The sequence below is a fragment of the Mesocricetus auratus genome, unplaced genomic scaffold (assembly GCF_017639785.1).
Source record: "Mesocricetus auratus isolate SY011 unplaced genomic scaffold, BCM_Maur_2.0 Super-Scaffold_100024, whole genome shotgun sequence".
Taxonomy (NCBI): Eukaryota; Metazoa; Chordata; class Mammalia; order Rodentia; family Cricetidae; genus Mesocricetus; species Mesocricetus auratus.
This window is the reverse complement of record NW_024429205.1, coordinates 14,284,620-14,311,154: the sequence shown is the minus strand read 5'-3', so window position 1 is coordinate 14,311,154 and position 26,535 is coordinate 14,284,620. Positions and strand designations below refer to the sequence as shown.

Sequence of the window (26,535 nt, the reverse complement as noted above, 5' to 3'; positions counted from 1 at the left end):
TGCTTAAGGAAAGAATTGTGTTACTTGATCAATATTTATGTTGGCAAGTCTATTTTCCTTCTCTTCTATAGAAAACATGTATTTTATATTTAAAAGAATCCTGAAATTTCACTAAAATAAAAGTCAGAATTATTACAGAAACAGTTGGCTATCAGTATATTCTTGTAAGCATTTTCTCAACGTGGTTTTATGAAGATCTCTTTGCCTTATAAACATAATTTGTAAATGTTAAACCTAATAGGGTATTTTCTTAAATGGAACCATATATTTATTTTACAATAAAACTGAAAAGATGGATTCTTTTTCTGGCTTATAATATGTGCAAAAAGAGAACCGTAAAATTAATGTCATTATAAATTTTAAGACTTTCATTTTCAGAAATCCATCTGAGATGGTTTAATCACTTTGATACATTTGCTGATATAACTTGTGATTGCTCTGATTTTAAATGATTTTTAGAATGTGTGCTGGCTTTGCTCTATCTTGAAGTAGTGTTAGCATTTATAACAAACTTTGGAGCTTACTGTGGGATGTAAGTTATTTCAATATTTGGGTGACTGAGTGGTATAATTTTTTTCTAGTGGAACAAAGCTGTTGAATTGGCGAAAAGTCACAGCATGAAGGAAATTGGGTCTCTGTTAGCTAGGTATGCATCACATTTGCTGGAGAAGAACAAGACTCTGGATGCCATTGAGCTCTATAGGAAAGCCAGCTATTTTTTTGATGCGGCTAAACTGATGTATAAGGTAATACACAGTCCCAGTGAACATTTGTTTTGTCCTAGTTACTGCTTTTTTTTTACTTTAAAATTTATTATTAAAAATCTTGCAAATAAAATAGATCATGTACCAAAATTAACCAGCCCCAAAGTCTATACATCTCCGTGGACTTCTGTGCAGTTAGACTAGCCATTCAAGTATGTTTTTATGCACTTATCCACTACAGCTGAGAAACCCATAACAGGATTGGAACTAGAACAATTAGCTTTATATGCCCTTTTATAGCTTAAAAAGGGTTGTCTGTTTTCTTTGTAAACCAGTGTTTGTCACAGCGAAACCCCTTTAACTGCAAGTCTGCGTATTTCTGCCGTTTACTAACAAGGGTAATTATGGATGCCAGCAACTTGCCAGTTCATAAACAATTGTGCATTTGGTACAGAAGCTAATCAAAATTTTAGAACTTCCTGGAACTGCCAAGAACAAATTCTTTTAACTGGAATTAAATCCTATTGATAAGAAAGTTGTAAGTCCGGGACTGAAGAGATGGCTCAGAGGTTAAGAGCACTGGCTGCAATTCCAGAAGTCCTGAGTTCAATTCCCAGCAACCACATGGTAGCTCAAAACCATTTCTAATGAGATCTGGTGCTCTCTTCTGGCATGCCGGCTTACATGGAGGCAGAATGTTGTAAACATAATAAATAAATTAATCTTTAAAAAGTTGTAAGTCCTTGTAAAATGTACACATTTTAAAACAATGTATTTCTTTAATATCTATAATACAGTATTAATATACATAATTTTATACTCCATTATCCTCTTTTCTTGCTTGACCTAATAAAAAGATAATTTTTTTCCTCAAAATCACTTAAATAAACTTCTGAAGGACACACCACTTATCCACTTAATCCTCTCTGATTTAGTTATTTAATAGATGTTGTTAAGATTGTTAGTTTCTGTTCAAGTGACTGAATACTGAAGATAAGACAGTGGCTTTTAAAATCAAATACATAATTACATTTACATTCCAAACTACCAGTATCCCTCCTCTTCTAAAGGATCAAATGTCAGTTAATTTTGGAAATGATTTTAGTTGAACAAATATACACCAAGAAGTGTTTCCCTCATTGTCTGGAATGTTTGAAGATTGCAGATGAAGAGGCGAAGAAAAGGACAAAGCCTTTGCGGGTGAAGAAGCTGTATGTTCTGTCAGCCTTGCTTATCGAACAGTACCATGAGCAAATGAAAAACGCCCAGCGTGGGAAAGCTAAAGGGAAGAATTCAGAGGTAACAGAGAACAGTCAGCTAATTCAAATAGCAGACAATGTCAAGTCACCTTAGACTTTTCCTCCCAGAGAAGCCTTTCCTTTGTAGGCCCATGTTCATTTCCTTAAGGGGCTTCAAGAACAGCAATGCTTCCTGTAGAGTAAGTATGCAGATTGAGAAATTCCTGTTTAGAAATATGGAGAACTGTTTTCCTTTAAGACTAGTTAATTGGATGCGTTAATTTACTTTTGTTAGTGTTTTAAATCAGAGAATTAAAAAACTTTCTTAGAATATAAATTTATCTTGCTGTAAATGAATCTCATTACATTAAATTTCACATAGGCTTAAAGTTTAATCAAGTCTATTTTAAACGTTGATCTCAATTTAGAAAGCTGTGGTTACAGTGGGGAACTTAAAGCTGGGAGGACAGGAAACATGATGGGATCTCTTACGTAGCTGTGCGGATGTCTTAGTTTCAGACCTTCCTAGTCATAGCACTGTTGCCCTACGTGGGATGAGCGTGTGTGGTTGGGGCTGACTCCGCGCACTGGCTTTTCTCGCAGGCCACTTCTGCTTTGGCTGGCTTGCTAGAAGAGGAAGTTCTCTCTACAACTAGTCGGTTCACAGACAATGCTTGGAGAGGAGCGGAGGCCTACCATTTTTTCATTCTGGCCCAGCGGCAGCTGTACGAGGGATACGTTGACACTGCGTTGAAGACAGGTGGGAGTGTCACACGGTGTGTGGAGGGCACCCGAGACTCACAGTGAACAGAAGAGCTGGCCGCTTCATTGCCTTTGTATTCATTTTACTGTCCCTATACTTCTAGCTGTGTGTCAAGATTACGTATCTACAGCTTATTTTGTGAATTCCTCTTTTTGAAGAATTTTCTCCCACTTACAAAAAATAGTGTACAGTGTTCGCAGAAATTTCACATACCTTGGATAATAAACAAACGTGTAGTATTCATACATCTTCTGTTCAAAGCCAGACACTTAACTGCCCAGCCCACAGCATTTTAGATAGACTGCACCTGTGTCGGGAGAAACTCTCAGCACTTCTCACACATGGGAAACTTGAACAGGCCTGCTTTTGTGTGCCTTAACAATGCTTAAAGATATTTTCCTGTCATACACATTCCATAGCATTCATTGTTTTTCATAAAGGGATTTCTGTTTAGCAGTTTTAGCCAAGATAGAGCAGTACAAAAAGACAAAATAATGGCATAAACTCAGAGATAACTATAGTGAATATTTGAGTAAACTTTATTTTTTCTCTTTTTAATTAGAGAAATCACATTTATTCAGTTTTGTTTTGGTGTGTGTGTGTGTGTGTGTGTGTGTGTGTGTGTGTGATCACTTCCTAAAAGGGAGGTTTACTTAGAGAGCCTGGGTTCTGTGGCCTCTGTAAGCAGCAGCTGCAAAGAGGCTATGAGAGGGGGCAGGCGATGGTGGTGTCCATAGGCTTGTCAGTCTTTCTCTTTGTTTTTATTTTTTTTTAACACAGAAGAACAATGCATTGTCTTAAAACCATGTATTTAAAAATGGGGCTGGAGAGATGGCTCAGCAGTTAAGAGCACCTGCTGCTCTGTCATGAGGACCTGAGTTCTCACCCACCACCTATGTTGGGTAGTTCTCAAATGCTTGTAACTCCAGCTCTAGGGTATCCAGCCCTGTCTTCTCAGGCATGAACCCACACACGTGTTTACACTCACACACCACACACACGTAATAAACATAAAAATAGGTATTTCTCCCTCACAAGTTGTAAATTCTAGCCTCGTGTGTGTGTGTGTGTGTGTGTGTGTGTGTGTGTGTGTGTGTGTGTGTGTGTGGTAAGACAGAACTTGCAGCCCTTTTGTCTCTCCCTGCCAAGTGCTTTAATTAGTGGCATGACCACCACCATGCTTCAGGCAGATATATTCTTAATTCTTCCCTAGTACCATCCTCTTCTTACCTAAGGTTTATTATTATTATTGTTATTATTTTGTCTGCCTGATTGTTTGCCGCTGTGTGCAGGGGTCAACAGAGGCCAGAAGAGAAGGTCAGATCCCCTGGAGCTGCAGTTACAGGTGGTGATGAACTTTCAAGATGGGCACTAGGAACCAGACTCGGGGCCTCTGGAAAAAGCTTCAAGGGTTTAACCACTGGGCCACATCTCCAGCTCCCACTTTTATTTTATTTAATATTTAATCTCCCTAGTGTCTTTCTTTTTCTAAAAAGATTTCTAGATGAACTCATAATTTTTTTGAAGATGAGGGAATTTCAATGAAGTCTCACTGGATTTTTAATTAGGACTACATTAATTTACCAACATGGAATCACTAATATGTTAATAATGAGTTTTCTCATCCAGAAACTTCAACTTCTCTATCTCTTCCTTCTTCCCTCTTTCTATCTCTCCCTCCTTCCCTCTCTCTTTTTGTATGAGTGTTCTGTCTGCATGTAGGCCTGTATTCTAGAAAGGGAACATCAGATCTCATTGTAGATGGTTGTGAGCCACCACGATGGTGGGGCCATCTCTCCAGCTCCCAGAAACTTCAACTTTTAAAAACCAGTGCTATGTCTTTTTTTTTCTCTAAAGAGCTTTAGTTTACTTTTGGTATGTTGCAAATGTTTCTTTTGGAATTTATTCCTATTTTTAGTCATTAGTAATAGGACTTTAGGAAGGTTTTCCAATTGGCTGTTGTTTATATAAAGGAAGTAATTTTTATTAACTTATTTTGTAACAAATTATTTACTTTTAATCAGTGTGTCAGAAGTTATGCAACTGAAATATTTTACACAGTTGTGCCACTTCTAGCCTTAGGCCATGGAGAAAGCAACTTTGAGATCTTCACCTATTGATGGCAGAGACCCATATATTTCATCTTTCTGTGCTTCAGTGTAAAATGATAAGAAATAGTATGTACCTTGTAACTATTGCCCGTGAAACTGCTGTACTCCAAAGGTCAATTAGAGGGTCTCGTTTACTAGAACTCAATAACTGTGTTTTAAAATAAAATTGTTCCATCAACTTGTCAACACTTGACCTTAAAACCAACTGGTGGGACTCTAATGATAAAGACGCAATGGATGTATTGTTACACGTTTTGTTAAATTATACCATCAGAAGGATTTTTTTAAATTTCAGAGTCTAGAGAGGAGATAACAGATCTGATGCTAATTCTGCAGTGCGGAGAGGTTATAAGATGTGGCAGCTGTCAAAATGAGTGGTCTGGTGACAGGGAAGCTCTTTGCACTCAGAGTCCTGTTCTCTCAGTAGGACAGAGGACACAGAGACCCTCATGTTGCATTGTTTCTTCTTGGTGAGCAGAAATAGGTCAGCTTGTCTGGAATGCCACAGAAATTACCAGATCAAATAGGACAAAAGCTACACATTTGAGCACTGAAACTGTTGGGTCTGGAAGTATGCATGGCTGTGGGAGTCATGGCTCTTAGAACCCGAGGTTATGTACTCTGCCTCCTCCTGCTGGTGTGCCTACCCCTCAGCAGTTTTTTACACTTGTTAAAGCTCATGTAGGTTAGGGAGGAACAGTGTGCATGCACCCGATCTCATACTGCACTTCTCTTTGCTGATGCTAGTCGCCCCATCTTTTCTAGCTCTTCATCTGAGAGACTATGAAGACATCATTCCCTCGGTTGAGATCTACTCACTGTTAGCACTCTGTGCTTGTGCAAGCAGAGCTTTTGGTACCTGTTCAAAAGCTTTTATTAAACTGGAATCGTTAGAGACGCTCAGTGCAGAACAGAAGCAGCAATATGAAGACCTCGCTCTGGAAATCTTCACCAAACACACCCCAAAAGACAACAGGAAGTCGGAGTTGAACAGCCTTCTCGAAGGGTAGGTGCATCGTAAGTTTATTTTTCCTGAGTAGAAGCTTGGATATACTAAAGCACTGAACTTTGAAGGAGTTTATGTTAATATTAAAGCCAATTTTATTTATCCTAGAAGGGTGTAGTAATGCTGTATTTTTTTCATTTAAAGAAAAGTTTTTATTTAAAAAAATCTGAGATGAGGGTATTTTATTTGAAGTTTGTCTTGAAATGTCTTTCATTCTTCATTATTTAAGGTGTTTAGATAGTTAGACTAATCACATATTTTAAGGTCTACCTGTTTTCACTCTTGTTTTTACAGTGGAGAAGGAAAACTGCCCACATGCATCGCCACCGGAAGCCCGATCATTGAGTACCAGTTCTGGGTGTGCAAAGTGTGCAAGCACTACGTTCTTGCTCAGGAAATCAGCAACTATAACTTCTGTCCTTTATGCCACAGCTCAGTAGAATAAAGGAAAGAACTATGGTCATTGTAAAATACATGAAGCATTTATACTTATCTGCACCTGCCTAAGAAATAATGCTTGATTTCCTTAGGTTCCATATGAAAATCAACTTCATCATCCTGTAGTTGTTTTTTTATATAAAATCTATATTAAAAAATAAAATGAGGGCTGGAACTTAGCTCAGTGGTAGAGGGCTTTCCAAACATGCACAAAGCTCCGGTTTCATTGTAAGTACTGAAAGAAAAAAAAAAAAGACTATTCAAGCATCACTGTGCTTCTATGAGGTAATTTGATTAATTTTCACATAAGACTTACAGATGTGAACTTTATTTCTTCTGTATTTCCTATCTGTCCATTTATCATTTTATATAGCTTATGGTTTGTGGCAAGTTACCACAGAAATATTCTCCACCAGGAATATTTTTCTCATATTGTCAAGGTTACTAGTTCAAGAGATCCCCTGAGAGGCAGGTGGGAATGGAGAAGGCTGGGGAGGGGCAAATCTGAAGCAGAAAGTTGATATAGTCTGTACTTCAGAGAGGCTAGGCAACTATTGTATGAAATGAGCTCTCTTTCTATTTAAGGGTTAATCTCTTCTACATTTTATTTTCATACATGAGAAGATGGTATTTTAAGACTTTTTATTATTTGAAGTTTAAAAAAAAATATCCTCATTCAAGAGGAGGCATTTGGCACCCCTTTTCCTTGTAATAAACGTGATTAACTGACTTTAAGTAGTGCTGTTTTTCCTTATCAAACTTAGCCCAGTTATGCTGTTTCCTAGCACTCTGGAGGCCTAGGTGTGGAACCAACAGGTAAGACCCTGCAGGTACGCAGTGAGCCTGAGCAAGCTTTGCTGACCTGCTGTCATTCGTGATACAAAGTTTGTTATATTTTGCTGAACTATACTTTAAAATCACCTTTCTATATTCCCAGAGTTCAGACTTAGGTTTTTATGAGATTTTATTTGCAATAAACATGAAAACAATAAATTCTTAACAAAAAATGACATATTTATCCCATCCTTCCCTTCTCTATAGTGTATAAAAATGTGGTACTTGCATTGTCTTTGTGTAGATATTTTGGTGGGACACACACACACACACACATGCACGTGTGCATGCCACATTTATTATCACATGGGAGGAAAAACCTAACGGTCTTTTTAGGCGCTTGGCAGAAAATTGTGACTACACTTGGCAGAAAATTGTGAAAATTGTTCTCGTAGAGACCTCACAAAGTTCACATTCAGAAACAGAAAAAATTGTTACAAAGTAACAGTATTAACTTTGCCATAGCTCCAAACTCTCATTCTGGGTATCCAAAATGAAACAGCAATATTATGTTGCCCTCTACTGTCTATTCCTGTAATTATGCTATCAATGTTTTTAAGAATGTATTTTAAGTATAAAAGTAACATGTTCACAGTATGAGTTTTCAAAAATATGTAAGAATATAGATGAGAAAGAAAAGATAGCCTTAACCTTTTAAAAACTTCATTTATAAAGATGTGAAACTGAAGAAATGTGTATGTTACAAACAAGTGTTTCATGTTACAAACAGTACAAAGAACTGTTTGCTTTTAGGATATTTCTCTAAAATTAAAAATACATCAAAAAACTAATCTTAAATTTGTGGTTGGTAAAATTTAGAGAAATCTGGGCCTGGGCAGATAGAATTTGGGTTCTCAGCCCCCACATAAAAACAGGCATAGATAGCCTGCCTATAACCCCAGCAGAGGTTCAGATGGGATCTCCTGGGCAAGCTGGTTAGCTGGACTAGCACAATTGTTAGCAAGCACTGTGTAAGCATTTGGGGCAGATGGGTTTGGACAAGTATACTGGAGCTTGGGAGGCAAAGAAAACCACAGGTCACAGTGAGTATAGCAGCTTACAGCCCTGCTTCAGGGAAAAGCTTCCCCAGTGTATCAGCTCTGTTTTGGAGGGAGAGGGCTTCCTCAGCTCCAGGGACCGGCTTTCGGACCTAACAGCTCTGCTCCAGCAGGAAAGGGCTTCCCCAGCGAAGTTGTTACAGTTAGGCTCTGCCAGCTCCCCTTCCCCCCAGAGTAGAGAATAGAGTGTAACAACTCTGCTCTGCCAGGGTAAGGTTTTGTTACAGGCCTGCCCCTCTCTATCCAGGGTCGTCTCTGCTCCACTGCAAAAGAAGGTCTCACCCAAACCTTATTCAAGAGATTTATTGGAAGGGGTGAATGCAGGAGAGTGGCTGCTTTTGCTAGGGTGGAAGGAGGTAGTCGAACAGCCACAAGCTAAACAGATACAGGGGGTGGAGTTTTTCCAGGGAGATTTCTAGGGTGGGGATTGGTCAGATTTCAATCCCTGAGTTTAGATCTCCTGCTGAAGGATTGGTTAGTTTTCTGCACAGGTTTATGGTCAGATTTGGCTCTGGTTTCTGGCCAAAGTGTGTTTCTTTCTCTGGTCCTTTTTAGCTTTTTGGCTCTAGTTTTAGGGCCAGGGTGTATTTCTTTCACTGGCTCTGATTCCAGGGACAAAGTGTGTTTCTTTGGCACTGGTTTCAGGGTCAGGGTGCATTTCTTTGGTTCTGGTTGCAGGGCCAAAGTGTGTTTCTTTGGCTCTGCCTCAAGGTGTGTTTCTTTGGCTGGGCCTTTTCTCCTACACACTGGGGTTCAGCATATGCACACACGTGAAAAAAGACACACACAGACCAGTGTAAACATGTTAAAAAAAAGGGCAGAAGTTGAAAGGGTGAGACATGCCATACAATAGGTAAGTGCAAGAGAGACAGTATGGCCTCACTAATAACAATGATTAATATAAAGGGTTTTACTTTTTCAAATGCTTTCTATGCGAATTGAGAAGACCACACAGTTTCTTCCCCCATTTCCATTCTACTAACGTGGTATGTTACACTAATTATTTTCATGTGTTGAGTTATCCTTGTATTTCAAGAGTAATTCTCATTTGATTACAGTGTATAATTCTTATAATATGTTGCTACATTTGATATGGTAGTCTTTTGTTAAGTTTTCTGCTAATGAAGGCTGGATAGGTGGTTCAGCTATTAAAGGCTAGGCTGGCAACCAAAATGCCAAGCTTGGCATTAATGCCAGTCACAATGGATATTGATTGGTCTGTAGTTTCGTTTTAGTGACATGGTTCTCAATATGTGGGTCACAACCCCTTTGGGTCTAACGACCCTTTCACAGGGGTCGCCTGTCACGTCTGCTGCGTGGCCTGTGTCCGAGAACGTACGGAGGGTGTCGGGGATTGACAACACAGAGACTCATTCAACGATATAAAGAGAACTTTAAACAGGCTCCAAAAAGGTTCAAGAAAACCTTCCTAAGAAAAGTTCCCACCAGAGAAACTTCTGCTCTCTCCTCTCCCCTGGCTGGTTCTGCTCTGACACCAGAGGTGGATGTGTGTGGGTTTTTGAAGGTGCGGTTAGTCTCTGGACAAGGTCGAGGTCAGGGCGGTTTCCGTGGGAAGGCCTTTCCCAGGAACTTATTGTATCATTTTTAGTAAACATGTTTTTACTAAACATTGTCTTACAGCTGCCTACTCCCAGGCAGAAGGGGAAGTGGCCAGGAACTTATTGTATCGTTTTTAGTAAACATGTTTTTACTAAACATTGTCTTACAGCTGCCTACTCCCAGGCAGAAGGGGAAGTGGGTCTCTGCTCAAGGTCTGGTGTTCCCACAATTCACCCCTTTTTATTTTCAAATGAGGCACTCCTGGCTTAGGTCAAGTAGGGTCACCCTCCCTTTCCCGTCTTTGGGGGACCTTGAACCCCTGTTTTAGGTGGGAGGGGTCTTCCCCACAGGTTGCCCGTCATCGGAGATACCCCAACCTTAAATCATCTGTAACCAACCTTCATGGCTATCGGGATTGCCATGGGCTAAGCTAAGCAATACTTGGTTACGGATCTCTTGTCTCTGGAACAAGGCACGTTTGAGCTTGGCATAAAGCCAGAATGCCTACCGCCACTGCCACCATTTCCAGGACCCCCATTGACATAGCGCCTCTCCATCACCATACCCATCACCAGATCTGGGCCATAACATTCTACCAGCCTTCGTCTGTTACAAGGGTAACCCGCATACTCTGAAAAAAGGGACTCCTCCTATGAGATAACCCAGTCCTTCTTGGACCTGGAGGGAAGACCCAGAGGAGGGGTCCAATGCTGCCCGGTGGTGGCCCCGGTAATGGAAGTTCCAGACCCGAACAATTCTCGACAGGTCATTCGGCGCCATGACCCTTTAAGTTTCAAAGATATAAAACAACTGAAAGAGGCAACTTTAAATTATGGAGCACAGGCTCCCTTTACACTTTCCTTAATGGAATCTTTTGCGTCTCTTAATTTGACACCTGGCGATTGGCAGCAGCTTTGCAGAGCAGCTCTGTCGGGGGGAGATTATTTGATTTGGAGAGGTGAGTTTCAGGAAAGATGCAGCCAGACAGCCCAAAGGAATGCACAGGCCGGACAGCCCCAGAGAAATGTGGAGATGCTTACCGGGAGTGGTCAATATGCCACCATTCAGCAACAAATGCAATATGACATCGCAGTCTATGCCCAAGTGGCAGCAGCGGCCCAAGGGGCTTGGAAAGCATTGCCTTCCAAGGAAGGAGGGGATCATCTGTCCAAAGTCCTTCAAGGACCTTCCGAACCTTTTCAAGACTTCGTAGACCGTCTCAGTCAGGTAGCAGAAAGAATATTTGGGGGCATTGGGCCTGCGATGCCAGTCATAAAGCAGATGACATTTAAAAATACAAATAAATATTGTAAGGAAGCCCTTCGCCCCTATCGCAATAAAAGTCTAAATGACTATATCCGGATCTGTAGGGACATTGATGGGAACTTCATCCAGGGCCAAGTGTTAGCTGCTGCTATTTGGCCCCAAGTGGGGAAAGAAAGACCTACTCTGGGAAGGAGAAAAACATGTTTTAGCTGCGGTAGGGAGGGACACTTCCGTAGAGAGTGCCCTCAAAATAGTACTACGGGTCTCAAGAGACCTGGTTTATGCCCCCGTTGTCGAAGGGGATATCATTGGGCCAATAACTGCTACTCTAAAACTGACAGGGAGGGAAATTTCCTTTCTGCTAATAATAATCAGGGAAACGGGAGGAGGGCCCCGCCCCAGGGCCCCAAAACCAATGTGTACGGGGCAATGACCCCTGCTCTGGGCAGTGGCAGGACTCATTTTCTCCCCCAGAGCAACCCCTTCATATCTCAGACCTCCTTAGAGCCACCTCAGGGAGTACAGGATTGGACCTGGCTCCCTCTGCCCGGGCAATCCTAACACCAGAAATGGGGATCCAGGCCCTCCCTACTGGGGTGCATGGGCCATTGCTCCCAGGCACGGTCGGACTACTTTTGGGACGGTCCAGTACTATTCTTGGAGGCATCCAGGTACACCCCGGTGTTATAGACCAGGATAGTGAGGGGGAGATTAAAATAATGACATCAGTGGGCAGTGGGGTTGTTGCCATCCCTTCAGGAGAATGGATTGCTCAGTTACTCCTTCTCCCTACAGCTCCTTGTGAGGCTAGAAAAATTAAAGAGAAAAGGGGCAACCAAGGTTTTGGAAGTACTGGCCCGGCAGCATTTTGGGTAGCCACTATGGAGAACCGCCCCCAGTTTACATTAAAGATAGAAGGCAAGTCCTTTAGGGGCGTCTTAGATTCTGGGGCAGATTTCTCTGTCCTCTCAGATAAATTCTGGCCCCCCCCCTGGCCGAAAGAGGAAGGGACAGTGACCCTCCAGGGAATAGGACAGGCTGTGCCCCAAAAAAGCCTCAGAATCTTAAAGTGGCAAGACTCTGAAGGCCACACAGGGCTTTTCCAGCCATATGTTTTGCCTGGCCTCCCTATTAACCTCTGGGGACGGGACCTCATGCAAGAAATGGGAGTGGTCCTCACCACTCAGGCACCCAAGTCCAAAAGCAGGGGCCCCCAGATGACGCAAGGGAGGGGCTGGAGCCCGGGGAGGGAACTAGGTAAACTAGAACAGGGAGAGGTTTGCCCTGTGGCATCCCTCCCTTTGGAGACCAGGGCCCCAGGGGATAGGAAGGGTTTTGGCCATTTTTGATGAGGGTCACTGTTGCGCCGCCAGCCCCCATACCCATCACATGGCTATCAGATGATCCGGTATGGGTGGAACAGTGGCCCTTACCAGCGGAGAAACTAAGGGCGGCTCACCAGCTAGTTCAAGAACAATTGGAGGCAGGTCATTTGGTTCCTTCCACGTCCCCTTGGAATACCCCTATATTTGTAATAAAAAAATCTTCAGGGAAATGGAGGTTACTACAAGACTTGAGGGCCGTGAATGCGACCATGCAGCCTATGGGGGCTCTGCAGCCTGGCTTGCCCATGCCTGTGGCCATTCCTAAAGACTGGCATTTGATTGTTATTGATTTAAAGGATTGCTTCTTTTCTATTCCCTTGCATTCTCAAGATAGTCCTCGGTTTGCATTTAGCCTTCCTGCGATTAACTTTAGGGAGCCTGCCCTTCGCTTCCAATGGGTGGTGCTCCCCCAAGGGATGGCTAATAGTCCAACTATATGCCAGATTTATGTAACTGCTTGTTTAGATCCCCTCAGACGTAAGTTCCCTGATCTTTACATTATCCACTACATGGATGATATTCTTTTGACCGCGGCCGAAGAAAGACAATGTTACATAGCCTTTGCAGAGCTACAGGAGCTTCTGGAGGCCCGAGGATTTATTTTGGCTCCTGAAAAGATCCAAAAGAGACCCCCTTATACTTATTTGGGTCATCAAATTCAACAAACTGGCCTCCGGCCACAAAGACTCCAAATTGATTGTTCAAATTTAAAAACACTTCATGATTGACAGAGATTCTTGGGAGAGGTACAATGGTTTCTCCCTTCTCTTTCTATTAAAACAGGGGCTCTTAAAGCGCTTTATGATATTCTTCCTGGGGACCCTGCTCCAACTTCCCCTAGACAGATTACCCCAGAGGCCAGGGAAGCCCTACAATTGTTGTTAAGTATAGAGCAAGCCCACCTTCGGCGTATAGATTATGGGCAGCCCCTTGTTCTGGTTGTACTTTCATCTAGCTTTTCACCCACTGCTGTGTTTTGGCAGACTGGTCCTATTTATTGGATACATTTGTCAGCCTCCCCTAAGAAGGTAGTGACCCCTTACTATGATCTCATTTTACAATTGTTGTGAAAGGCACACAAGTTTAGCATTCAAACCTTTAGAAAGAGTCCTGATAAAATTATCCTTCCTTATGGTAAGGAGGAGGTGGAACATCTACAGATCTTCCATGATGGGTGGACCCTGTTTATTACATCTACAGGCACACAGTTTGATAACCAATATCCCAACAGCCCCTTGATGTCTTTTTTCAAACAACACCCTGTGATCTTTCCCAAGATTTTAAAGGAGAACCCTCTAGTTGGAGCTCGCCCAGTCTTTACAGACGGCTCCTCCAAGGGTTTCGCGGTGGTGGTTTCTTCTCAGGTACAGAAGAGGGTACCCATAGGGCAGATGTCAGCACAAGCCGCCGAGTTGTTTGCATGCTTGATGGCTTTCCAAATGTTTGAGGGAGAGCCCTTTAATTTATATACTGATAGTGTTTATGTTGCCAACATTGTTAGACCTTTAGAAACTTCTCCATATGTTCTTCCAACCTCCCAGGTTCGTTCCTTATTAGTTCAGCTCCAACATCTTATTTGGCAGCGCATCCACCCTGCTTATGTGGGATTTATTCGTACACATACTAACCTTCCAGGACCCCTTGCCCAGGGCAATGAAATTGCTGACTCCTTGACCCGCCCTAGGGTCTTATTTACTCAGGAGCAGCTGGCCCACCAGCTCCATGGGAGGTATCATCTAAATGCCCGCTCCATTAAATTTCACACTGGGTGCCCCTTATCCATAGCTACACAGATTACCTCTCAGTGCCCTGATTGTGCCCCTTATCATAATTCTCCCAATGAGGGGGTAAATCCCCGGGGCCTCAGGGCCAACCATCTCTGGCAAATGGATGTCACTCACTTGCCACAGGCAGGGAAATTAAAATACATACATGTCTCGGTGGATACGTATTCTAAACTGATTTTTGCATCTCTCCACTCAGGAGAGAAGATTAAAGATGTTATTTCTCATTGCCTGCAGGCCTTTGCCTACATGGGTGTTCCAGATGCCCTAAAAACGGACAATGGCCCTGCCTATGCCAGCAATCGCTTTGCTGCCTTTTGCAGGGAACATCACATTGTCCATTCTTTTGGTATTCCTCACAACCCCACGGGACAGGCTATTGTGGAGCGCACCCATGCCACTCTCAAACAGTATTTTAAGAAAATAAAAAAGGGGAGTATGTTACCTCCCCAATATTCAGTTATCCACCATACTTTACATTTTAAATTTTTTGACCATAGACCATAATAATTTGTCTGCTATGGAGAGACATTGGAACAAACCCTCCCAGTCCTTGGGATGGGTCAGATGGAAGGATTTGATTACAGGAAAATGGCAGCCACCCACTCCCCTACTAGCTAGGGTCTGAGGGGCTGTTTGTGTTTTCCCTCCAGGAAGTGAGAAGCCCATTTGGGTCCCCGAACGGTGCATCAGGCATGTCGACCCCAATACTACTCCGGATACTAGTAATGCTCACCATGCTAAAGATGATCCAACCATTGCTGAACACTCAGGTAAGGGAAATATGGGCGTTGGTAAGGATTCCCCCCATGTTGATGCCAGTTAGTCATTCCAGCTCCCTGTTCATCCATTTTATAACACCAACAATACATTGGAAGCGGCTGCTGCCAATGAGATTAAAAAGTCAAAAACTAGACATTCTGAGTTTCCCCCTCCTAAGCCTGATACCAGGGTCAGGAAGTAGGGGAATCCAAGAGATTCCCAGCGGCATACGCTTTTAATCCCAACACACCTTTATGCAAGTCCCAGTACAGCCTCCAAACAATACAGAGAAACCCTGACTCAAAAAAAAATTGGTACTGGTATTAATTAAAGAAAAAGACAAAGACAAAGGTATATGGAATGGAAAATTTTGTTTACATTTAAGTTCTATTTTGTGAGTCATCTCTAAAAACTTTTGGCCAAAAGCCTGGCCTCTCTACCTTACATCTACAGAGTTACAAGGAGTAGGTACGGCTGTACCCCATGACTGTAGCTCAAATGGAGGAATGATAAAAACATATAGGACTTTTTAACCTTTTTAGTTCAAGGATTGGCTGGAGTTGTTCTTTTACATAGATTTCAATTAAGGAAGCTTCATTGCAACAGACTAATCATGACCTAGGGAAAAAGGATGACTAAAAGATGCATGTATGTTCTAAATGTATGGTGTGGCCACACCGGTATATATAAAATGTGATTGCGAATGTGTGAGTGTAAACTGCTTATATGATTAAAAGGATACTTAAATCCCTTCAAAAAATAGTTCAGAAGCTACCTAGATTGCTTTATATATAGCCAAAAGGAACATCCAGCCAGTCTGTTAATGTTTTAATAGAAAAATTTAAGATACAAATGAGGCCTTGTCAGCTAGTGAGAGCTCTACAGGTTAGATTGGGAAAGACTACTCACAGACTTCCAATAATTTTCAAAAGTTATTTGGACACAGTATAGTTTACAATCTTTGAGTGATTTTCAGAAGTTTTTGGGAAATATTTAATGGATATGTCCTTTTTAATGGGCATCTACAAATAATCTAAATAGTAATCCCAATTTACCTAGATAGTTAACCAAGGAGGGTAGACAAATCCTTCTACTGTTATGGTCCAGCTTCAACAGTTCAAAAAAACTTTTTTTTAGAAAATAAAAAAGGGGGAATAATGTCCCCAGTCCCCACATGACTCATCAAATAATACACTCCTCATTTAAAAATTTTATAATGTGAATGCCAGTGAGCTTCAGACAGATTCTGGCATGATAAAACTTGAGCAACCATTACTCAGGTCAAATGGAGACATCCATAAACTAGACAGTGGAGAAGACCCTAATTTGGGGTCGAGGGCATGTTTGTGTTTTCTTACAGGAAAAGAATAAAGCTTTAGCAGCTATCAGACCAATTAGTGAGATGCATGGAGCAGAGAAAAACTGGACCTGAGACCATGGGAGCCTACCTAAGCCAGTTTGAGTGAGATCTCCTAAATCAGTGTTCTTGACCCTTGATGTCATCGAATCTACAGCCCAAGAAAGAAAGAAAACAGTCGGTTCGAGATTTCCAGTTTCTCAACAGACCTGCTACATTAACCTTCCGGACCCGTGAGTTTTCATCCCGAAACCAACAGAGAACTGGAAAGACTAACTGTCTGCCCTTGACACACCTTAAAACAACAGAGTTCACTTTGCCAGTTTTCCCTTTAGGGGAAAAAAGGACCCATTTAAAGTATTTGGACATTGGTATGGACTATGAGTGGCAAAAGCCTCTTTTCAGTATTTAAACAGGACATGGTCACTTAAAATATCAGACTTGATGGTTCCTATTTCTGGAATCACGACTAGGCCAGTGTATTTTTCTGGAGAAATGCAACTTGTCCTAATGCGACAACTATTGTTCATATTTTTCATAATGCTACATGTGTAACATTAATGATTGTACCTAATGTATCTGTGCAAGTGCACTTTCTAAATGCTTTCCTGAGCAGATCTTAAAACGATTGGAAACTTTATCAAATTGTAAATGTAAATCACATGCGGGTTACCCTTGTAACAGAATGTAAATCACGTGCAGGTTACCCTTGTAACAGACAAAGGCTGGTAGAATGTTATGGCCCAGATCTGGTGATGGGTATGGTGATGGAGAGGCGCTATGTCAATGGGGGTCCTGGAAATGGTGGCAGTGGCAGTAGGCATTCTGGCTTTATGCCGAGCTCAAACGTGCCTTGTTCCAGAGACAAGAGATCCGTAACCAAGTATTGCTTAGCTTAGCCCATGGCAATCCCGATAGCCATAAAGGTTGGTTACAGATGATTTAAGGTTGGGGTATCTCCGATGACGGGCAACCTGTGGGGAAGACCCCTCCCACCTAAAACAGGGGTTCAAGGTCCCCCAAAGACGGAAAAGGGAGGGTGACCCTACTTGACCTAAGCCAGGAGTGCCTCATTTGAAAATAAAAAGGGGTAAATTGTGGGAACACCAGACCTTGAGCAGAAACCCACTTCCCCTTCTGCCTGGGAGTAGGCAGCTGTAAGACAATGTTTAGTAAAAACATGTTTACTAAAAATGATACAATAAGTTCCTGGCCACTTCCCCTTCTGCCTGGGAGTAGGCAGCTGTAAGACAATGTTTAGTAAAAACATGTTTACTAAAAATGATACAATAAGTTCCTGGGAAAGGCCCACGGAAACCGCCCTGACCTCGACCTTGTCCAAAGACTAATCGCACCTTAAAAACCCACACACATCCACCTCTGGGTCAGAGCAGAACCAGCCAGGGTAGAGGAGAGAGCAGAAGCTTCTCTGGTGGGAGCTTTTCTTAGGAGGTTTTCTTGAACCTTTTTGGAGCCTGTTTAAAGTTCTCTTTATATCGTTAAACGAGTCTCTGTGTTGTCAATCCCCGACACCCTCCGCACGTTCTCGGACACAGGCCACGCAGCAGACGTGACATATACTGTTTCAGCAGGAAGTCCTACATTAAAGATGACAACTGTTACACTCCACTCAGGGAGCAGAGCTGAACTGTAGCAACTTCCCCTGGGGAAAACCTCCTGCCGGGGCAAAACTGCTACGCTGGGTGAACATCCCCAGCTGGAAGACCCTCTCCTGCCGGAGCAGAAGGGATAGAAGCCTTTCCCTGGGGCAGGGCTGTAAGCTGCTACACTTACTGCAGCCTGTGGTGGTCCTTGGCTCCCGAGCTCCAGGATCCCTTCTGGTCTGAGCTGTGTAACACTCAGTATTCTGTGACTTCCAAGTGCCAGAATACCTGTCCCACCTGATCCGACCAAAAGCCTACAACAACTACTTTCCAAGTTGATGTCTTTCTTCTCTGACCTTTATTTTTATAGCTAATTCTATCAAATGCCTCATAATATTTATTTAGTGTCACTGTAACAATGCTAGTCTGGGTCACATATAAATAAATTCATTCAATTCGGTTTTGGTGGCTGGGAAGCCCTCGCAATGTACAGGTCTTCTTGCCTCATCATTACATGGCAAAACAAGTGTGCAGCAGTCTGTTTTCTACATGAGTGGCACTAGTCCACTCAAGAGGGTGCAGCCCATCTGCACTAGGCCCTGCATCAGCACATTGTTACATTAAGAGTTGTACTCATGAGCTGGGGCGTGTGTGTGTGTGTGTGTGTGTGTGTGTGTGTGTGTGTGCATGCACACTACAGCACTCCCTTTAGATGCACTGGAAATTGCTTTACTTAGATAGTTACATTTTGGATCTTAATGTTTTAAGTATTTCGCCTTCAATTCACCCAGAATCAGCACATGAGCATCGTGTTTAAGTGCATCCTTAAAAACAAACGACCCTCTCTAAAACAAAAGAAACTGACTTCAGGGCCAATCTCCTCCCCTTCCCCGCATCAGGCTCCTCAAATAAATAAATATATATGTATATATATATATGCACATATCTGTATATCTAATCTCTTTCATCCATCCATCTCATGTATGTATCTATCATCTTTGCTCTATCCACCTATCCATCCAATCATCCAGTATGTATGTATGTATGTATGTATGTATGTATGTATGTATGTATGTATGTATGTATGATGTATTATGCATGCATACACACATCAGATTTTCAATGTCTTAATTTTCCACCAGCTTCACTAGGCATCTCGCGATACTACGGGTCCTCAAGCAGGACAAACTTCCCATTCCGTAGCAGCGCGCTTTCGTTAGCCAACGAAGTAAGTCCCGTGCGCTGGCGGCTGAGATTCCGCTTCCACACGAGTGAGGCGGTCATGGCCGGACCGCAGGGCCAAGAGAGCCGAGAGAGCCCAGCTGCCCTGGCCTTGGCCCAGGCTTGTTTCGCCAGGGGCGAGTTTGCCGAGGCGCAGGCGCTGTACTCGGCGTTCATTGGCCATTGCGCGAGCCGCGGGAGGTAAGTATCGCGAGAAGGGGTGGTTCTCGGACGGACGCTGTCCTCGGAGCCCCGGGCGGGGACCCGGACTGTGCCGGGGACGGGCCGGGGTGGTCCTCGGAGTCCCGTCGGGGACGGGGACACGCCGGTCTCCCCCGCGGCCCCGGCGGCCGGAAGTCGCATCCCTGGGCCGGGAAGGTGGCCCGGCTGTGCCGCTCTCCTCGGAACCACAGGTTCCGGTTCAGACGCTGTGGATTTTAATAGACGTCCTGCAGCATCCCAAGATTCCTTTCTGTCGAATGTGCAGCGGTCCAGGGCATTTTTATTGGCCAATAAAGCTCGTCATTTAGATGTTTGGGTTTGAGCAGTTTATCAAAGGCGCACACATTCCCCCCGCCCCCCTTTAAGCCCACCCCGATGTAAGGCTTGAGGAGACGGGGTTGCATTTCAGGTGAACGTGTTTTGGAGCTGCTGGATTGAGCCAGGTGTCTGTGACAGTTCGTCTACTGAAACTTTGACATCTAGGGGTCTTGATTGGGTTCCTGTTCTCTGCCAGTTCAAGAATTAAAAGACAGTAAAAAAAAAAAAAAAATCTCAAGCCAGGGCAAGAGCAGCTAATGAAGGAAGTTACAGTTAACAACACAAGGGTTTTCTAGGGGTGGGGGAAACATGCAGCCGGAAGAGCAGGGAGGGATTTCAGGTTTCCCCAAATCCAGTCTTCTGGGGGTTTTAAGGGACTGAGGGTTGGTCAGTTTGAACACAGGGTGGCTGATAGGTCCTCAATTTTGGCCTAAACATGTCGTGAGCCAGCTTTGAACTTGTGGAGGAGTAGAGCAGTCCCGCCAGCAGGGGGCCCTGCTAGTGGGGGGGAAAAATCCCACCAGGCCTCCAATTAGGCTGCCTGGGTTTTGTTTGAGGTCAGCAGGGTGAGAAAGAAGCCGGCCAGCTTGTCCTGGCTTCTCTCCTGATCTGTCTGCCTGTCAGAGAAGTCTCAACTCCCTGTCTTTCTGTGTTAGTTGCAAATTGGTCGTTAAATCTGGAGACTTGATCCAACCCAGATAGGAGAGCTTTTCTGCCTGCAGGTTCACACTTCCACTGCATGCACCTGAAGTCTGGTTTTACTCTGTGATGTTAACAGGCTCCTTAGCCTCTCCTTGGTGTCTGACTATGTAGCCTTAGTTACTTAAGCTTAGCCTTTGTTGTGCTTCTGGATGGTGTGGAGTGAACGCAGAGAAATTTGCTAGGTATTTTTCTTGCCGCTTGTGTGACCTGCAGCATCAGCCTTCTTTTGAAAGATTTTTTTTTTCTTTTTTAGCTTTGAGACAGGTGTACTGGAACTCCCTCTGCACACCAGGTTGGTCTTCAATTCAGAGATTCACCTGCCTCTGCCTCTCAAAGTGCTGGAATTAAAGCGTGTGCCAGTACTCCTGGTTTATCCTGGAAGGTTTTTTAAAAATTTTTTTTATAGGATGCAAGCTTGTCTTTTGTATGAGAGCCAATACTGAAGGCTGCATTCTTAGTTGTTTGTAAGATTCACATGGAATTAAGCCAGACAGTTAAAACTGCTTTTTAATTTTAGCACAATAGTTAACAGAAATTTCTTTAATTAAAAAATACAGTATTTTATTAATCCTTTGAGAATTTTATACAATGTATTTGATAATCTTCACCCCTTCCCACACTATTCATCTTAACTCCACTCAGCTCCACCCATTTACTCATGGGCCATCCAGGAGTTTGGTCAACCTACTAGGGGCTATGTCCTTAAAGACAATTGACTGTCCCTCCCTCCCTCCCTCCCTCCCTCCCTCCCTCCCTCCCTCCCTCCCCTCCCTCCCTCCCTCCCTCCCTCCCTCCCCTGTCTGTAACTCCTCTGGGGGTAGGGACGATGAGCCCCACCTCATCAATGGTGGAGTGTTACCTGGCTTGATCGCGTGTAGACGACCACAGCTCATCTGAGTGAGTCCTTGGTGCAGTGGCCCTGCAATGCTCAGAAATCACGGTTTCACTGTTCCTCTCTCAACCCCAGGCTCGTCCAGTTTTTCTCCCCTCTCTTCCCATACCCTGAGCCCTGGGGGAGGGGGAAGGGTGTTGATGTAGGCGAGTATTCCACCGACTCCACCACCACTCCCCATAAGAAAGGCTGGCAGGCATGGGAGACCTCATTTCTGTTCTTGTGTAGGGCAGGGACGGCTTACCCAGGAAGTTTCAGAAACAATATACCCCTTTGTACGGCTCAGCCCAGGAGCCTATGTCCACCACAGCAAGCTGGTCTCTGCCCAGTGCATGCTGGGAAACCCACCTGTGTGGCTGTAACAGTTCAGCGTGCCGGCACCACCGTCTAGTCTCAGCGTTACTGTTCCACTGGACATTTCCTCTGGCCACTCTCTCATCTGTAGAATGAGCATTCAGTTCCCTTAGAGTTCAGAACTCAAAGTCTGTTAGTTCAACTTGTACCTTCAAATATGTCTTTGGAAATTTAAGCTTATTTTTTTAAAACATTGGGTGGCTGAATCATTTGCAGTTCTTGCTTTTGTTGCTGTTGCTTTTTTAATATCCAAGGTCAGCTTTAGCCGTAATTTAATTTTTCAGATATTTATCTTGTCCAATGTTAGCAAATGCTAAAATTCCAATATTTAGAGTAGGCGCTTTGGTTAAATGCAGTACAGAAAATACTATCATGGGTCCCAGTGGGTAAAGATGCTTGCCATGCAAGCCTAATGGCCTGAGTTCAAACCCTGGAATGCGTGTGAAGCAGGAAGGAGAGCACCACTCTGGCCCTACAGACACACTGTGCCCTTCCGCAATGCATACGGTAAATTCCCAAAAGAAATACTGTCTTTTAAAAAATCAATATCATTACAATGAAAGTCAGTGTTCAGTATTAGCCCATCTCTTTAAAAAATTTTTCTTATAAATCTGTATGGGTGTTTTGATTACATGTGTATCTGTGTAGCAGGTGTGTGCAATACTCACAGAGGCCAGGAGAGGTCATTAGATTCTCTGGCACTGGAGTTACAGAGTTAAAGTTGTGAACCACCATGTAGGTGCTGGGAATTGAACCTGGGTCCTCTGGAAGAGCAACATGTGCTCTTAACCGTTGAACCATCTCTCCAGCCCTGCCAGTGTCTTTAAGATTGCAAACAGAGTATCTGCTTTCATGAAAAGTAGGATTTTAGAATTTGCCGTAATGAAATCTAAGACTCTGATCATCTGAGGATGAGAATTTATGTCAAAGTGTTGAAACCTCAAATGAATAATGAAATTTTTACTGAAGTCCTGAGGCAGCATTTTCTTTCCGAAGTCTGGGGGCAGCAGCTCAGCTAGTGTCCTGACAGATAGACACACAGCCTTCTGTTCTTTAGCCTTTAATGGTGGTGTTAGTGGTCTTCAGAGGTGTCTCACAAACATTTCTAAGTTCCAACGGTTCCTCCTCTCCACTATTATGAAGTTTAAACTGCAGGACCATGAGGGTGTGGTGAGCATGTTTTGATCGCAGGACTTGGGAGGCAGAGGCCAGCCAGATCAAAGTAGTGAGTTCCAGGACAAAAAACCAAAACAATCTAACATACCTCCTCTCCTCACCCCTAACTTCAAGGACCCCTGTGTGCAGCAGTAGCCACAGTCCCTGTCTGAGTTCTCAAGGATTAAAATGTCAAGAGAAACAGCAGATGGGCCAGTGATAGGGCTCAGCAGGTATAGGTGCTTGTTGTACCAGCCTGGCACCTGAGTAGTTCGATTCCTTGGAGCCCATATAAAGATGGAGAGAGAGAACTGATGTCACATGTAGTTTCTCCGTCAGGTTCAAATTTGAGAATCACTTTGGGAAAAAGGACAAAGGAAGGGAAGGAAAGAAGGAGGGAGGGAGGGAGGAAGGGAGGGAGGGAGGGAGGGAGGAAGGAAGGAAGGAAGGAAGGAAGGAAGGAAGGAAGGAAGGAAGGCAGGCAGGCAGGCAGGCAGGCAGGCAGAAATACGCCTGGCTCAGAGCTAGAGCGAGAGGCTTTGAACTAGTGGCCGCCCCAGCTGCTGGGTGTCTGGACTCTCACAGGAAGGGCAGAACTGTGGAGTATTCCACCCATGGTTAACCACTGCTTAACCAGTGTTTCCTTACTGGCAGAAAAGTGATTTCAGATGTCATTGTTTGAAGACCACCTACATTTTAGAGTAAACTAAAAGTGACTGACACTTTGGTAGCTCACTGGTACCTGGGCAGGCTTTCCTTGATCGGCATGCGTTTCTTCCCTCTAGTGTAGGCTCTGAAAATGTTCAACAATCATTTTAGTAGTGAGCAAAACAGGCTGGCAAAGAGCAGGGGTTTTGAAGACTCTTAACACCCACAGACTTCAAATTCATACTATGCCGTAGCCCAATGTAAGCCTAAACAGAAATTGATTGTCGTTTTTCAAGTGCAGTTTTGCTTTTTCAACTTGGCATTTCAGCTTCCACACAGTGTGTTGGAGGCTATGGAGTTTGACAGAGCCCCAAAGAGCGTGGAAGCAAGGGAGTTTAACAGTGTGCTTTTAATGTGAACTTTTTGTTGAAAGCAAATGCAGCCCCGAGGATTTGGCCACCGCATATAACAACAGGGGGCAAACCAAGTACTTCAGCGTTGACTTTTACGAAGCCATGGACGACTACACATCGGCTATAGAAATCCTGCCCAACTTTGAAGTTCCATATTACAACAGAGGCTTGATACGCTATAGGCTGGGTAAGGTTTTTTTTTTTTCCTTCTGATGTTTTGCTTTTCTCGTGGACTGTATTCCATTGCTTCAGAGTGATCAACTATTGTGAAGGAATCAAGTTTGACAATTAGGTGAAATTTAAGATTAGAGCTGAGGAACAAGGGAAGCATTCCTGAGTTCCTGAGTGACTTTTTTAGGCATTTCCTAGGTGTTATAGAGCACAGCAGAGCACTGCTGTGGGGATGGCACTGGACGCAGGAGCGAGGGTGACCTCATTACTCTGTGCCTGCGCATTGCCTGCCTCAAAATGAGGGTAATGCTGATGGCGCCTGCTACACTTTCTAGTTGAAAAGGCAGGGACAGTGCAAAGGGAAGTTTTTAGAAGAGTAAAGGGGCTTTGGATACTATTTCCCATTGAAAAGAAAAAAGAAAAATCTGTTTCTCAGTTTTCCTGCAGCTACGTAAAATGAGAGATGTAGTTCGGTTGAAATTTTATGATGATTGATATGCTGGCCACCTATTAACTGTGATAAAAACCATCACCAATTTTCCGTAGTTTTTGTGCTATTGGAGATTGAACCGGGCCTCGTGTCTGTTAGATGAGTGCTAATGTTGCTGGGTACCGTTCCCTGTCCTCATCGATAGTTTAGATAGCTTGTTACAGAAGGGCACACATTATTATGATGAACCATCCCGATTGCTGACAGAAGCAGCTTCCTTTTGCAGGCAATGTGAAAGCTCATAAGTGTGAAAACATGTACAGCCAAACTTCAGTGAGCAGTTGTGGAAATATTCACCTTTTTTCCTTTTCTTTTCTTTTCATCTCTGGGTCTCTGCTATAGGGTATTTTGATGAAGCTTTGGAAGATTTCAAGAAGGTGTTAGACCTAAATCCTGGATTTCAAGATGCTGTGTTGAGCTTAAGGCAGACTATTTTAGACAAAGAAGAAAAACAAAGAAGAAATGCTGAAAAAAGTTACTGAAGCATATAAGTTACTGAAATTTTAACTCAAGATCCTTAAGCCTACATCTGATTGACTCTAAGATATACATGGAACTGTTTTTATTATATGTGAGAGACTGCATTATAGAAGTGAAAGTAAAATAATATGTTTAATCAAAGTTATTTCAAGAGAGACTTTGCTGAATAGATCTTTTAATAGAGTAAATAAATAATATCAATGTACATTATTAAAGAAAACATCTAAATTAATATGTATTATTTTTAATAAAGGTTTTATTTTTACCACATATTTTTATTCCCAACTTTTAATTTTTTTTTCACACCCAGGAAAAGGTTGCTGGTAAAATACATTCCCGACATAAACTCCTCATATAGGTTCACCAGTGAATGTATGACATTTGTTTTTCCTGTATACTTAAAACCAAAACCTTCCACTTCAAAGCCTGAGGCAGGAGGATTGCTGTGAGTTTGAAGTCAGTCTAGGCTCAAACAAAACCCAGTAAAATAAGAGAAAACCCAGACAGTTTCTTTTGCTGAACCACTTGAGAATGAGATACTGATGTCATAGTACTTCACCCTAAACAGTTTCGCCTGCATCTCCCTAAGGACAGTTCTTCACAGCCATGCGCCACCGTGACACCTAGTAAAAATAATGCTATAACATGCTCCATATCCAGGCCGCGTTCACATTTCCCCTGTGACTTCAGATAATTGCATCGTGTGCTCATGTCTCAGCGTCTCGATTCCTTCCCCCGGGGTCACCTCCTGCTCATTTTCTCCCCACAGCAGTGGTTTGAGAACTCACTTTACTTAGGGTAATGGACTAAGAGACCAGGACCCTTGGCCTTAGAAATAAGCACCTATCTTACGGGCGAGCAGTTGGAAACAATTCATCCTAACTAAATCATTAGTGGAATGGGTGACGGTCTGAGTACTCAATGTAATTAGTCTCTGTCTCTGGATGATGGCAGCAGCGGTGTTGCTCGAATACTTAGTACGACCAAATGCTGCTCCAAGTCTTTATGACATGAGTCAGGTAGAGAGGGGGGTGACACAAGGGCACACATTAACGCAGAGCTTAATGTCTCTGTTTTGGGTCCTGCCAACAAACACCGGCTCTCACGAACCGGGAAGAACTAACTGGGAGGAAGCAAGCCAAAGGCAGCATGTCCGGTCCCATCTCCAGTTTTGTTTTTATTGTTGCGGTTTGGCATTCTAACACACAGACCCTCAGCTTGAGGTCTCCCCAACTGGATTATTGCTGCTGTGGGAAAGCTGTTCTGGATGGAAACTGGCCCCATTGTAGAGAGAAAGCTCGCTTGCCTGGCATTAGAAGTCCTGTACAGTTCCATGGCTTCGGATGCCATCGCTATCACCACCCTTAACTGGTGGTTAAGGGTTTTCTTTTTCTTTTGAAATGATCTCATGCAGCTGAGAAAGTAATTGCCCTTTTTGTAATTTGTAAATACTATCTGGCAAAATTCATGGAGACTTTGTGCCGCAGGTGAATGAGTATGAAGAGGAAATTAAGTTTGATGGCCATAAATGAAAAGCTGCTCTCGTTTTTTTTGGAATCGCTCACATTTCCCAAAATGATTTATCTCTGATGGGAAGGG

General features: G+C 43.2%; 2 protein-coding genes across 3 annotated transcripts in view; both read left to right on the top strand.

Annotated features, from left to right (window-relative positions):
* Wdr35 (WD repeat domain 35) overlaps positions 1-6,990 on the top strand; it is a 55,502-nt gene extending 48,512 nt beyond the window's left edge. For both annotated transcript variants that reach the window (XM_005079066.4, XM_005079065.4), the window contains 5 exons: positions 582-746; positions 1,863-2,003; positions 2,546-2,702; positions 5,582-5,822; positions 6,117-6,990. In XM_005079066.4, the coding sequence (XP_005079123.1) occupies positions 582-746; positions 1,863-2,003; positions 2,546-2,702; positions 5,582-5,822; positions 6,117-6,267 (855 nt within the window). In that variant the 3' untranslated portion in view covers positions 6,268-6,990. The remainder of the gene's footprint in view (positions 1-581; positions 747-1,862; positions 2,004-2,545; positions 2,703-5,581; positions 5,823-6,116) is intronic.
* Positions 6,991-19,059: 12,069 nt separating this feature from the next.
* Positions 19,060-25,206, top strand: Ttc32 (tetratricopeptide repeat domain 32). Its single transcript, XM_005079064.4, has 3 exons — positions 19,060-19,292; positions 23,816-23,982; positions 24,799-25,206. The coding sequence occupies exons 1-3, from the start codon at positions 19,153-19,155 to the stop codon at positions 24,936-24,938; spliced, it is 447 nt and encodes a 148-aa protein (XP_005079121.1). The 5' UTR covers positions 19,060-19,152; the 3' UTR covers positions 24,939-25,206.
* The last annotated feature ends 1,329 nt before the right edge of the window (positions 25,207-26,535 follow it).